Source organism: Chiloscyllium punctatum, chromosome 17 (genome assembly GCF_047496795.1).
Source record: "Chiloscyllium punctatum isolate Juve2018m chromosome 17, sChiPun1.3, whole genome shotgun sequence".
NCBI classification, from domain to species: Eukaryota; Metazoa; Chordata; class Chondrichthyes; order Orectolobiformes; family Hemiscylliidae; genus Chiloscyllium; species Chiloscyllium punctatum.
In genome coordinates, this window is record NC_092755.1 from 83,535,243 (window position 1) to 83,550,980 (window position 15,738).

General features: G+C 42.1%; 1 protein-coding gene across 11 annotated transcripts in view; it reads left to right on the top strand.

Annotated features, from left to right (window-relative positions):
• Positions 1-15,738, top strand: part of fbrsl1 (fibrosin-like 1) — a 1,025,915-nt gene that overhangs the window by 857,568 nt on the left and 152,609 nt on the right. For all 11 annotated transcript variants that reach the window (XM_072587705.1, XM_072587709.1, XM_072587706.1 and 8 more), the window contains one exon: positions 14,554-14,602. In XM_072587705.1, the coding sequence (XP_072443806.1) occupies positions 14,554-14,602 (49 nt within the window). The remainder of the gene's footprint in view (positions 1-14,553; positions 14,603-15,738) is intronic.

Below are 15,738 nucleotides of genomic sequence, written 5' to 3' on the forward strand. Positions count from 1 at the left end.
CTCTTTGGCACTTTTCCACAAGACCATTTATTTTAAAAAAGGTGCAGGTGTAGGCCATTTGGCTCCTCAAACCTGTTCTGTTATTCCATATGATTATAGCTGATCTGACACCCCTCACACCCACTTTCTTGTCTTTTCCCTGTCACTCCTGTTCCCCTAATGGTCAAGAATCAATCTACCTCAGCCTTAAATATACACAAGGTCTGTGCCCCCACAGCTGTCTGGCAGGAGTTCCAAAGATTGCCAACCTTCTGAGAGAAGAAATTTCTCAGTCCTAAATTTACAGCCTTCAGAACTCAACAACTTCAGAAAATGTAATCCATTTTGCTTACAACCCACTCCACTTAAACTTGTTTTGTCTTGTTGGCTTTGCTTTCATTTCATTGGACCCATTTTCCCCTTTTCACATCTATCATTTATACCTGTTCTCTGTTTCTATCTGTCCTTTACTAACATTACCACTTGCTTTGTCCTTTACTCTGGGCATGCTCACCATTTGTTCCAGTCACGTCCCCACCACCTCTCAACAGTATTTTAAAAAAATTTCCAGTTCTTTTCACTTTCAAAGAGCCCTAATGGACTCAAAACATTTTCTGCTTTTATTTCAGATTTCCAGCATCTGTCATATTTTGGTTTTAATATCATGTAGTTAATTACAGAACTTACTGTGTTTTGACATGACCCTGAATGAAGCTGATTTTTAAGTTTTCATTTATATTATAAATTCATTATTTTTCTTTAATTCATAATATTTGTCTGTTTAGCTAAAAATATGCATATTCATACAATGTGCATACATGTGAACTACTCTAGCTTCCCCCAATTCTGTCATTGTACTGTGTTTGCACAAGCTGAGAGTTGTTACAAATGCGTCCTATATATGCATAGTCACGAGTTTCGATGATCCGAATCTTGCATTGTCAGCTTCCTATGTAGAATGTTCAATGGCTACTTTCTGATTTGAGATGGGAATGAGTGATCTTCTGCAATGTCAGTTTGAACTGGAGACAAATGATCAGTTCCTCTTGTCAGCCTGTTTCCCGCCTTTAACGTGGTTGAACATGCCATCTTCCTCTAATGCCTCTCCACTGTCATATAACTCTGTAGAACAACTTACACTTCGTTCCATTGTTACCCATCTAATCAAAGCAAAATTATCAATTTGCAATGGCCTTGGACATGCTGCATGGGTGCCCACACCCCCAGGATCTAATCTTGATCATCTCCAATTCCACATGTGTGAACAAACAATTTAAGAGTATTCTCTGGCATTCAATAAGATCATGACTGCTGTTTGTATATCAGATTCCACATTGCCAGTTATTGCTGATAACTTTGATTCTCTTTCCTAACAAGAATCTAATCAATGTCTGCCTTAAAAATACCAATGATCCTGCCTCCACCAATTGCTGAAGCAGAGTTCAAAGTGTCTCAATCCTCTCAGCATAGATCATTACAGCGCAGTACAGGCCCTTCGGCCCTTGATGTTGCGCCGACTGTCATATCAATGAAGCCCATCTAACCTACAGTATTCCATGTATATCCATATGCTTGTCCAATGACAATTTAAATGTACTTAAAGTTGGCGAATCTACTACTGTTGCAGGCAAAGCATTCCATACCCTCACTACTCTCTGAGTAAAGGAACTACCTCTGACATCTGTCCCATATCTATCACCCCTCAATTTAAAGCTATGCCCCCTCGTGCTCGTCATCACCATACTTGGAAAAAGGCTCTCCCTGTCCACCCTATCTAACCCTCTGATTATCTTCTATGTCTCCATTAAGTCATCTCTCAACTTTCTTCTCTCCAACGAAAACAGCCTCAAGTCCCTCAGCCTTTCCTCGTAAGACCTTCCCTCCATACCAGGCAACATCCTAGTAAATCTCCTCTGCACCCTTTCCAAAGCTTCCACATCCTTCTTCTAATGCGGTGACCAGAACTGTACACAATACTCCAAGTGCGGCCGCACCAGAGTTTTGTATATTTGTAGCATAACCTCATGGTTCCAGAACTCAATCCCTCTATTAATAAGAAGGCATACAGTGTTTTAGCTCTTAACAACCCTGTAACCTGGGTGGCAACTTTCAAGGATCTGTGTACGTGGACACCGAGATCTCTCTGCTCATCTATACTACCAAGAATCTTACCATTTAGCCCAGTACTTTGCATTCTGGTTACTTCGACCAAAGTGAATCACCTCACACTTGTCCGCATTAAACTCCATTTGCCACCTCTCAGCCCAGCTCTGCAGCTTATCTATGTCTCTCTGTAACCTACAACATCCTTTGTCACTATCCACAACTCCACCGACCTTAGTGTCATCTGCAAACTTACTAACCCACCCTTCTACACCCTCATCCAGGTCGTTTATAAAAATGACAAACAGCAGTGGACCCAACACTGACCCTTACAGTACACCACTGGTAACTGGACTCCAGGATGAACATTTCCCATCAACCACCACCCTCTGTCTTCTTTCAGCAAGCCAATGACTGATCCAAACTGCTATATCTCCCACAATCCCATTCCTCCATATTTTGTACGATAGCCTACTGTGGGGAACCTTATCGAATGCCTTGCTGAAATCCATATACACCACATCAACCGGTTTACTCTCATCTACCTGTTTGGTCACCTTCTCAAAGAACTCACTAAGGTTTGTGAGGCACGAACTACTCTGCACAAAACCGTGCTGACTATCCCTAATCAAATTATTATTTTCTAGATGATAAGTCCTATCTCTTATAACCTTTTCCAACGCTTTACCAACAACTGAAGTAAGGCTCACTGGTCTATAATTACCAGGGTTGTCTCTACTCCCCTTCTTGAACAGGGGAACCACATTTACTATCCTCCAGTCTTCTGGCAGTATTCCTGTAGACAATGATAATTTAAAGATCAATGTCAAAGGCTCGGCAATCTCCTCCCTGGCTTCTCCGAGGATCCTAGGATAAATCTCATCCGGCCCAGGGGACTTATCTATTTTCACACTCTGCAGGATTTCTAATACCTCTTCCTTGTGAACCTCAATCCCACTTCGTCTAGTAGCCTGTATCTCAGTATTCTCCTCGACAACATTGTCGTTTTCTAGAGTGAATACTGTCGAAAAATATTGATTTAGTGCTTCCCCTATCTCCTCTGACTCCACACACAACTTTCCACTACTATCCTTGATTGGCCCTAATCTTACTCTCGTCAATCTTTTATTCCTTAAATACCTATAGAAAGCCTTAGGGTTTACTCTTGATCCTATCCACCAACTACTTCTCATGTCTCCTCCTGGCTCTTCTGAGCTCTCTCTCTTTAGGTCTTTCCTGGCTACCTTGTAACCCTCAAGCACCCTAACTGAGCCTTCACACCTCATCCTAACATAAGCCGCCGCCTTCCTCTTGACCAGAGATTCCACTTCCTTCGTAAACCACGGCTCCTGCGCTCTACAGCTTCCTCCCTGCCTGACAGGTACATACTTATCTAGGACATTCAGGAGCTTTTCCTTGAATAAGCTCCACATTTCTAATGTGCCTATCCCCTGCAGTCTCCTTTCCCGTCCTATGCTTCCTAAATCTTGCCTAATCGCATCATAATTGACTTTCCCCCAGCTGTAACTCTTGCCCACAGCTGTAACACCTATCCCTTTCTATCACCAAAATAAACATAACAAAATTGTGATCGCTATCACCAAAGTGCTCACCTACTTCCAAGTCTTGCACTTGGTCAGGCTCATTACACAGTACCAAATCTAATGTGGCTTCACCCCTTGTTGGCCTGTCTACATACTGTGTCAGGAAGCCCTCCTGCACACACTGGACAAAAACTGACCCATCTATAGTACTTGTACTATAGTGTTCCCAGTCAATATTTGGAAAGTTGAAGTCCCCCATGACACTACCATCTCTCTCTCTCTCTCCTCTTGAGAATCATCTTTGCTATCCTTTCCTCTACATCTCTGGAACTATTTGGAGGCCTATAGAAAACTCCCAACAGAGTGACCTCTCCTTTCCTGTTTCTAACCTCAGTCCATACGACCTCAGTTGACGAGACCCTGAACATCCTTTCTGCAACTGTAATACTGTCCTTGGCCAACAATGCCATACCTCCCCCTCTTTTACCATCTTCTCTGTTCTTACTGAAACATCTAAATCCTGGAACCTACAACAACCATTCCTGTCCCTGCTCTATCCATGACTCCGAAATGGCCACAACATCGAAGTCCCAGGTACCAACCCATGCTGCAAGTTCACTCACCTTATTCTGGATGCTCCTGGCGTTGAAGTAGACACACTTCAAACCAACTTCTTGCTTGCTGGCGCCATCTTGCGTCCCTGAAACTTGATTTCGGACCTCCCTACTCTCAACCTTTTCTATACTCTGACTACAATTTTGCTTCCCTGCTGGATTAATTTAAACCCACCCCAATAGCCTTAGTGAATTCCACCCCCCCCCCCCCACCAAGGATATTGGTACCCCTCTGGTAGCCACGTGTTCAACTCCTCTCTCTCCCTATTCCTCGCCCCACTAGCACGTGGCACGGGCAACAAACCAAAGACAACATCTCTGTTCATCCTAGCTCTCAGCTTCCATCCTAGCTCCCTGAATTTCTGCCTTAAATCCCCATTTCTCTTCCTACCTATGTCGTTGGTACCTATTTGGACCACGATTTGGGGCTGCTCACTCTCCCCCTTAAGAATCCCAAAAACACGATCGGAGACATCATGAATCCTGGCACCTGGGAGGCAACACACCAACCATGAGTCTGTCTCATCCACACAGAACCTCCTATCTGCCCCCCTAACTATGGAGTCCCCAATGACTACTGCTCTTCCCCTCTTTCCCCTTCCCTTCTGAGCAGCAGGGACAAACCTTGTGCCAGAGCCCAGTGCCCCATTGCTTTCCCCTGGTAAGTCCTTCCCCCTCCCCCGCCCAGAATGGATATACTTATTGTTGAGGGGAATGGCCACAGGTGATCCCTGCACTGTCTGCCGGTTCCCTTTCCATCCCCTGACTGTAACCCATCTGCCTTTTTCTTGTACCTGAGGAGTGACTACCTCCCTGTAACTCCTCTCAATAACCTTGTCTACCTCCCGAATGATCCGAATTCATCGAGCTCCAGCTCCAGTTCCCTAACGTGGTTTTTGAGGAGCTGGAGTTGGGTGCACTTTCCGCAGATGTAGTCAGCAGGGACACTAGTGGTGACTCTTACTTCCCACATTCAGCAGGAGTAACATTCAACTGCCCTCACCTCCATTCCCATGATTCTAAATTCCCAAAGAGACTGTTGAAAAAATAAGGAATACAAAATAAACTCGTTACCTTACCAATCTGGCACACAGAACCTTTTTTTTGATTAGAGGAGGAGAATGGGGGTGGAAGACACTACCTGAGTAGTGTTTCGGGTAATGCAACCACACAAATATATGACTTCCCAGAAGTGCTTCGCTCCTCCCTCGCATCTCTCAGCAAATGGAGGCCCAACTCCTGCTGTAAGTTCCTTTTAATGCAAAGATAAGATTTCTCCTCATCTTAGTCGAAGAGCATAAACCTAAATTTTTAACCATTGGCCCTACCTCTGGACTGAAAGCAGACATCCTTTCCATAACCAACCTGATAAGACCACTCACTCTTACAAACTCCAGTGGAAACACGCTCAGTCAGTTCAACCTTTTCTCATAAGACCATTTTCTCAGTTCAGGTATTAATCTCGCAGACCACTTGTGAACCACTTCAAATGCATTTCCTTCCATTTTTAATTAAAGTGATCAAATGTGCAGAGTATTAAAGACTGGGTCTCACCAATGACTTGTGTAACTGAAGGATGCTGTCCTTAGTTTTATGTTCAATTCCTCTCATAGTAAAGGATAACATTACATGACCACTTTAATTACTATGTGTACTTAGAGTCATAGAAATGTACAGGATGGAAACAGACCCTTCGGTCCAACTCGTCCATTCCAGCCAGAAATCCCAACCTAATCTAATCCCACTTGCCAGCATCCAGCCCATATCCCTCTCAACCCTTCCTATTCATATACACATCCAGATGCCTCTTAAATGTTGCAATTGTACCAGCCTCCACCACTTCCTCTGGCAGCTCATTCCAAACAAATACCACACTCTGCATGGAAAAAGTTGCTCCTTTGGTCCCTTTTCTATCTTTCCCCTCTCACCCTCAACCAATGCCTTCTAATTCTGGACTCCTCCAACCTAGGGAAAAGACTTTGTCTATTTATCCTATCCATGCCCCTCATGATTTTATAAACCTCTGTAAGATCATCCCTCAGCCTCTTATGCTTCAGGGAAAATATCCCAGTTTATTCAACCTCTTGCTGTAGCTCAAATCCTCCAACCCTGGCAACATCCTTGTAAATCTTTTCTGAACCCTTTCAAGTTTCACAACATCTTTCCGATAGGAAGGAGACCAGAATTGCACACACTATTCCAACAGTGGCTTAACCAATGCCCTGTACAGCCGCAACATGACCTCCCAACTCCTGTACTCCATGCTCTCACCAATAAAGGGAAGCATACCAAATGCTGCCTTCTCTATACTGTCCTATCTACCTGTGACTTTACTTTCAAGGAACTGTGAACCTGCACTCTTTGTTCTCTTTGTTCAGCAACACTCTCCAGGACCTTACCATTAAGTGCATAAGTCCAGCTAAGATTTGCTTTCCCAAAATGCAGCACCTCGCACTTATCTCCTCAACCTGTTGGCCCATCGGATCAACATCCCGTTGTAATCTGAGGTAACATTCTTCGCTGTCCACTGCACCTCCAATTTTGGTGTCATCTGCAAATTTACTAACTGTACCTCTTATGCTCACATCCAAATCATTTGTATAAGTGACGAAAAATAATGCACCCAGCACCAATCCTTGTGGTACTCCAGTCTGAAAAACAACCCTCCACCACAACACTCTGTCTTCTACCTTCGAGTTAGTTCTGTATCCAAATGGCTAGTTCTACCTGTATTCCATGAGATCTAACCTTTCTAACCAGCCTCCTATGGGGAACTTTGTCAAACGCCTTACTGAAGTCCATCTAGATCACATCTACCGTTCTACCCTCATCAATCTTCTTGGTTACTTCAGAAATATCAATCAAGTTTGTGAGACATGATTTTCCCCGCACAAAGCCATGTTGACTATCCCCAATCAGTCCTTGCCTTTCCAACTATATGTACATCCTGCCCCTCAGGATTCCCTCCAACCTCTTACCCACCACCAATGTCAGGCTCACCTGTCTATAGTTCCCTGGCTTGTCCTTGCCACCTTTCTTAAACAGTGGCACCTCGTTAGCCAACCTCCAGTCTTCCAGCACCTCACCTCTGACTATCGATGATACAAATATCTCAGCAAGTGGCCTAGCAATCAATTCTCTTGCTTCCTACAGAGTTCTAGGGGACTCCTGATCTGATCCTGGGGATTTATCCACTTTTATGCATTTCAAGACATCCAGCACTTCCTCCAATGTAATATGGAGATTTTTCAAGATGGCACCATCTGTTTCCCTACATTCTATATGTCCTTCTCCACAGTAAACACTGATGCAAAACACTAGTTTAGTATCTCCCGAATCTCCTTCGGCTCCACACAAAGGCCACTTTGCTGATCTTGGAAGGACCCTATTCTCTCCCTAATTATCCCTTTGTCCTTAATGTATTTGTAAAACCCTTTAGAATCTCCTTAACCCGATTTGCCAAATTATCTCTTGTCCCCTTTTTTGCCCTCCTGATTTCCCTCTTAAGTATTCTTCTACTGCCTTTGTACTCTTCTAAGGATTCACTCAATATATCCTGTTTCTACCTAACATATGCTTCTACCCCACTGACACCTCAATTTCTCTAGTCATCCAACATTCCCTACACCTACCAGCCTTTCCTTTTACCCTAACAGGAATATATTTTCTCTGGACTCTCGTTATTTCATTTCTGAGGACCTCCCATCTTCCAGCCGTCCCTTTTACCTCCAAACATCTGCCCGTAATCAGTTTTTGAAAGTTCTTGCCTAATGCCATCAAAATTAGCCTTCCTCCAGTTTAGAACTTCAACTTTTAGATCTGGTCTGTCGGTTTCCATCACTGTTTTAAAATAAACAGAATTATGGTCGCTGGCCCCAAACTTCTTCTTTCCCCCCCACACCTCAGTCACCTGCCCTGCCTTATTTCCCAAGGGTAGGTGAAGCTTTGCACCTTCTCTAGTAGGTACATCCACATAGTGAATCAGAAACTTTTCTTGTACACACTTAACAAATTCCTCTCCATCTAAACCCTTAACACTATAACAGTCCCAGTCTATGTTTGGAAAGTTAAAATCCCCTACCATTACCACCCTATTATTCTTACAGATAACTGAAATCTCGTTACAAATGTGTTTCTCAATTTCCCTCTGACTATTAGGGCCTCTATAATACAAACCCAATAAGGTGATCGTTTCTTTCTTATTTCTCAGTACCACCCAAATAACTTGCCTGGAAGTATTTCTGGGAATAACCTTCCTCAGGGCAGCTGTAATGCTATCCTTTATCAAAAACGCCACTCCCCCTCTTGCCTCCCTTTCTGTCCTTCCTGTAGCATTTGTATCCTGGAACATTAAGCTGCCAGTCCTGTCCATTCCTGAGCCATGTTGATGTAATTGCTATGATATCCCAGTCCCATGTTGCTTACCATGCCCTGAGTTCATCTGCCTTCCCTGTTAAGGCATCTTGAATTGAAATAAATGCAGTTTAATTTATCAGTCCTACCTTGTTCTCTGCTTTGTCCCTGCCTGCCTGACTGTGTTTGATCACTTCTGTTCTCAACTGTACCAGTCTCCGATTGATCTCTTTCCTCCCTATCTCCCTGGGTCCCACCCTCCAATCTTACTAGTTTAAATCCTCCTGAGCAGCTCCAGCAAATCTCTCTGCCAGTATATTAGTGCATTTCTAACTCAAGTGTAATCTGTCCTCCTTGTCCAGGTCACTTCTACCCAAGTAGAGATTCCAATGATCGAAAAATGTGAATCCTTCCCATACACCAGCTCCTCAGCCATGCAGTCATCTGCTCTATCCTCCTATCCTACCCTCACTATCTCGTGGTACCTGGAGTAATCCAGATATTACTACTCTCAAGGACCTCCTTTTTAAATTCCTGCCTAACTCTCTATATCCTCCCTTCAGAATCTCTCCTTTGCAACATTTAAAAGACATCTGGATGGGTATATGAATAGGAGGGATTTGAAGAGATATGGACAGGGTGCTGGCAGGTGGGACTAGTTTGCGCTGGGATATCCAGTCAGCATGAACAAGTGGACCGGTGTCTGTTTCCGGTGTCTGGACATCTCTATGACTCTATTGACTCTTTTCCCTTCCTGTGTCATTGGTTCCAGTGTGTACAATATCCTCCTGCTGGGCCCTCTGCCCCTTGAGATCATTCTGCACCATCTGTGAGACATCCTCAATCTTGGCACCAGGGAGGCAACACACCATTCTGATTTTCACTGCTGGCCACAGAAACATCTGTCTGTGCCTCGGACTAGAGTGCCCTAACACAATTGATCTCTTGGAACCCGATTTGCCCCTCATTGCGTTAGGGCCTATCTCAAGACCAGAAACTTGGCTGTTCATGCTACATTCCCCTGAGAATCCATCACCCCCTAAATTTTCCAAAACAGCATAGTTGTTTGAAATGGAGATAGCTACAGAAGACTCCTGCACTGCCTGCCTACCTTTCTTACCTTTCCTGGAGTTAACCCATCTCTGTGACTGTCTCTGTCTCTGTGACTTTACTTCCTCCCTCGTACTGTCCCTTGCTCTTGTAAATTCCTCATTGCCTCTAACTGTCGATCCAACCAATCCATTGCGTCTCAGAATTCTGCAAGCATTCTTTGATTAAGTTCCATTTTGCCCTTTTTTATTCTTTCTGCCAAAGAGAATAACTTCACATTTCATCTACTAGAATTGTTCCAACTCACTCCAATTTGCTGTGTATGTCTTCTTCACAACATAGCGTACCTTTATTGTGTCATCTGCAAATTTAGCTATCATGCCTTCGCTCCTGTCATTTAAATCATATAAATAGTAAAAGGCTGAGATTTTTTTTACATCCTGTCATTCTGAAAAGGATGTATTTGTGCATGATGCCGGTTTTCTGCCAACCAACCTTCTGTCCATTTTAATATTCTCTTGCTCTCACTCTCTTCTTCCTCCCCTGCCCCGCCCCGCCCTACCCCATCACTCACCTTCTGTTCATTTCACTATTCTGCCCGCCAACCCACCAACCACCAATACCACCACCCACCCAAGAGCTCTGACTTTGCACAGTAACCTTTGTGGGACATTGTCATACACCTTTTGGAAATAGAAGTTTTCTACAGTATCCTCTTTAACCACAGTCCATGTTACTCTTTCAAAGAAATCCAATAAATTGATTAAATATGACTTCCCTTTAACAAAGCCATTGCTAACTCTTTCCAAATATTCTAAGCTTTTCTGAGCCCCCAATTTTCACCACCTTAATGATCAATTCTAGCACTTCTCCATTTACATGCTCTTCATCTGGAAGCAAGATTTTAATTATTCATATGTACACTGATGACACTCATTTGTACTTAACCATTTCTTTTGACTCCTCCATTGATGTTAAATTATCTGACTACTAATCTGGCATCGACCACTGGATGAGTAAACTTTTCACCAATTAAATACTCCGAAGACTGAAGCAGCCGTCTTTGATCTCTGCTCCCAAATTCCATTCCCTAGCTCCAAGTACCAAGTTGGTCCCTCTCACTAGCCATAGTCTGAGACTAAAGCAGTCTGTCTGCAACTTTGGCTATGCAATGAGTTGTTAAACTCTTACTTGTGCCAATACCAATTCAGCATGTTTTCACGTCTGAGAGATTGAGCAATTTAGATCTATTTGAGTTCACTTTCTGAAACCCTTGTTCATTCCTTTGTTATCTCAAGACTTGACTGTTCTAATGCACACCTCACTTGTCACCCACATTCTGACTTTGAAAATTCCAAAGCTTCACCATCCTTTGAATGAAGAAATTCCTGCTCATCTTTGTTTTTTTGTCTTGAGATGATTACTCTGGTTTTAGACTCACTAGCCAGTGGGAGTATTCTGGATTAGTGGTGCTGGAAGAGCACAGCAGTTCAGGCAGCATCCAACGAGCAGCGAAATCAACGTTTCGGGCAAAAGCCCTTCATCAGGAATCCTATCCAGTATTTGATTTTCAGCATCTGCAGTCATTGTTTTTACCCAGTGGGAGTATTCTGTCCATCTATCTCAAGGAAATTCATCAATATATTGCTTGAGATGGAGCAGCTTCGCTCTGAAGAAAGGCTGGATAGGCTCAGGTTGTTCTCTTTCGAGCAGTGAAGGCTGAGCTGGGACATAATTGAAGTGTATAAAATTTACGACACGCATGGACAGGGTGGATTGGAAACAGCTGTTTCCCTTTAGTTGAATGGTCAATAAGGAGGGGTGTGTTTATAAGGTGAAAGGAAGAGGTTTCGAAGAGATTTGAGGAAAACTCATTTCACACTGTTGTGGGAATCCAGAATGCATTGCCTTAGAGGGTAGTAGAAGCAGAAAACCACAATCTTTACTGCCATTCCAAAGATTAATCTGGTGAACCACCGTTGTTCTCATTGTATGACTAATATACCTTACCTTAGATAAGGAGATCAAAACTGGGCATAATACTCCAGATGAGATCTCACCAAGGCTCTATGCAACTACAGTAAAACTTGTACTTAAATCCCTTTGAAATGAATGCCAACATGCAACTTGCATTTTGAATTGCTTTCTGCATGTGCATGGTAACCTTTAGTGACTCAAGGACAAGCATACCCTGATTATTTTGGACACTCATACTCCCCAACCCTTCCCCATTTAAGAAATATTTTGCCTCTGTTTTTTCCACCACAGTGAATAACTTCACACATTATATTCCTGTACAGGTCCCTGGTGAGACCGCACCTGGAATATTATGTGCAGTTTTGGTCTCCAAATTTGAGGAAAGACATTCTGGCTATTGAGGGAGTGCAGCGTAGACTCACGAGGTCAATTCCCAGAATGGCAGGCCTATCTTACGCTGAAAGATTGGAGTGACTGGGCTTGTATACGCTTGAGTTTAGAAGGCTGAGAGGAGATCTGATTGAGACGTATAAGATTATTAAAGGATTGGACACTCTGGAGGCAGCAAACATGTTTCCGCTGATGGGGGAGTCCCAAACCAGAGGACACGGTTTAAAAATAAGGGGTAGGCCACTTAGAACAGAGTTGAGGAGAAACTTCTTCACCCAGAGAGTGGTGGGTGTATGGAATGCTCTGCCCCAGAAGGCTGCGGAGGCCAAGTCTCTGGATACTTTCAAGAAAGAGTTAGGTAGAGCTCTTAAGGATAGTGGGATCAATAGTTATGGGAATAAGGCAAGAACAGGATACTGATTATGAATGATCAGCCATGATCATAATGAATGGTGGTGCTGGTTCGAAGGGCAAAATGGCCTATTCCTGCACCTATTGTCTATTGTGTATTCCCATTAAAGGTGAAGTTACCTTATTTTTACCAGACCATGGGGCTGCTCTGTCATAAGCAAGAGACAGAATAAACCACCACCAACTGAGGTTTGCTGTGCTTCAAGCAAGGTGGGAGGTTAAGGGGTATCTTTCATGATAACCTCAGCCAGTGTGGGAGATTTGAACCCATCTTGCTTTACGCTGTGCTGCAAACCATCTGTCTAGCCACCTGAGCCAGTCGACTCTGTATGCCTACTACCATGAATTAGCCCATGCACTTAGCCTGTCCCAGTCATCTTAAAGCTTCCTCACATGTTTATCAAACATAATTTCTGTTTCATAGATGCAAGTTGACTACCAATGTTTGCTGTTCTTTTCTAAATGTCCAAACATAGTACCTCCTCTGTGGCTCATTGTCATACTTGGTATTGTAATTTTCCTTTAAATTGCTATGGACATTTTATTATGTTAAGGATGCTCTATATAACCTGTTGCAGTTAATGCTGTAGCAAAAACTCAATTGATGCAATCTCTCAGCTGCTCGATTTTAGAACTGCAACAAAAACCATCCCCCATAAACCAGGCTGTAAGTGGTATCAGCTTTTGATCAGCAGTTTGTTACCCTTTTGCTCTGCTATATCAAGGTAGTAATATAGTGTTAGGACTGACCATGTCCTTGAGCAATCCAGAAATTATTTGAACTTGTAACAAACATTTCCTTTTCAAGTTCATATATATGAGCTGAATGGATCAAAAGAAATTTGATTGATTTGTGGTATATGGAATATGCATCCACACTTTATTTTGTTAAGGAGCTATTTTCACCAACTTTGCTCGAAGTTTGCAAATTGTGATTGTTTTTAATTGTGTGTTTGAATATTGTTCTTTAAATTCGAATTTCTCTTTTAAGAAGTCTACTATTTTATGTAAACTGGATGCTCAAATTATCAATTGTATAGATTTATGTGTATAAAAATAACAAGTCAGGTCCAAAGTCTTAAATTGTCATTTTGCAAGTTATGGTGTTACACCCCACATTAAAATACATTGTACACATTTAGGAGCCTCGTGTACATTATCACCAAATTAGGGAGCAGCAGCTTTGAGTCCCAAGCCATTTTAACATGTCTGTTAATCCTTTATCCTACTGCCCCTCATTGGTATTAAGCAAATTGTGTAGATGCTTACATTAGCTGGGTTACTTGAGAATCCTGTAACCACAGATGGTTTTCATTGAAAATCAATTTTGAGTACAAAAGGTTTACTGAGCCTGACAAGTCAGGTTTATGACTGGTGGGAAGTCTTGGCATGTGAAACTTGAAGGAAGTTCAATCCCCTTGCGCCAAGGGGAGACCAGATCAAAGTGATGGGGTTAATTGACAAAATAGTACTGTCTAAGTAAGCCAGGTCTGAGGGGATCAAAGAGGTTTACTAGAACTTTGCCAACTGCTGCATCAATTTCATCCATGTCTTTTTGAAAAGATTTGTAAAAATAGTTCTGATATACTAGTTACTTCAACTTCAAATATTCAGTTGTGCTAAAAAATTGTTGATCGAGAATGTCTGTCTGAAAAATGATTATAAATTGCATGTCCTGCAGTGCAAATGTCATGGCTCTTTTGGCAGTTTTTGCTTGTGTTCAAGGCATGTGGGTTGCTTTCTACTCAACAGCCTCTCAACACAACTTGAAAACATATTTGTTAAAGAGCTAGAGCTTGTTTATAGCCATATTTTCTCTTTACACGCCACATTTTGTTTATTCACATGGAACTATTGTGTAAGAGCATTTTTGTTTCAAGAACCCTTGAAATGCTGCCTCTTGGTTGTGGCCACAACTGTTTCCTCACTAAAAATAGGATTGGCAGACTTCATTTTCCATTTATACCCAGGCAAATGGATAATCTATTGACTTTATGCTCTTTTAAAAAAGTGTGTACTGCTAATAATTTTGTCTGCTTTGATGGCAAAACACTTCCCTCTACTGGTGATTTTCAAGTAACACAGAACAGTAATCTAAATGTTAACTTATGTCTTCTCCACTTTTCCCACAGGCATCAGATGTCGGCTCAGAGAAACTCTTCTCACCTGCAGCAAGTAAAGGTATGTTTCTTTTCTCATTCAGGGCAGGATTTACATTCTTGAAAGCACTCTTAAGTCAGCAATGTTTTTATCATTCAGTGAACTGGGATCACAGGTAGCATCTTCCAAATTGGTTTACTTCACGTCTACTTTTGGATTTAAATCATTGCATTTAATTGAACGTACACTAAAAATTAATGGTGAGAATTTGCAACCTACCTGAAGTGTACTTTCAAAGCTGTTCCATAGAACTTTAGTGCTAGTCCAGCAAAGTTTCCTCAAATTCTATAGAATTCAGGGTTTAAAAGGACATTTAGTTCTTAAGGTTGGAATTTCACTTTCAAATTTTAACTCATTATAAAAATCTGGCTCAACTTGATATTCAGTATTTGTCCGTATGAGTGTTATGATAATGTTATTGAAAACCAGCTCACTGGTTTTACTACTTTCAAAACTCCCTCCTCTTTCTGTCTTCTCCCTCAAACTTGCAGAATTACCCTAAACATTGGAATGCTTACAATGATTTCTCATTAATGTGCCATTTCTTTTAAATGTATGTATTCAGTTAAGGATGTGCAAGCACAAAGTTGAGCCTCCATGGTCAAAGCTCCAAACTAGATGCACGTTCTTGACAATTACCATTCACGTTTGTATATTTTTATTCTTTCTTAAGGTTGCTTACTAAATTTATATAAGTAGAAATACAGTACTTGAAAGTGTTAAAATATCAACTTGAAATGCTCAGATATTCAGAGTTTTGATTGAAAAGTTAGTTAGCTTAGTAAGTCAGAGGTTTAACATTCGCAGTGCTTAAGAGGTACCAATTGCTGTTTGGTTTTGAAAAACATACCAGCAATGTGTGCGTGCTCCTTGTATTAGTTCTACTTGACTGTTTTTAAGGTGGTAACTTCAAAGAAAGATTTTGATTGAAATGGATTAGACACCTCCAATAGTGAGACTTGAATTATGTCGGTGGAAACAATTGTAAACATGCATGGTTTATATTTGGAATTAAGAATACCATTGGCATCAGTCTCTAAGTTTCGAAGGACAGGAATTTCCTTCCTGAACTGTCTTCTCTCACTGTCTTCTTGCTCTTGCGCTCTCGCTCGCGCTCTCGCTCTCTCGCTCGCTTGCTCTCGCTCTCCCTCCCTCCC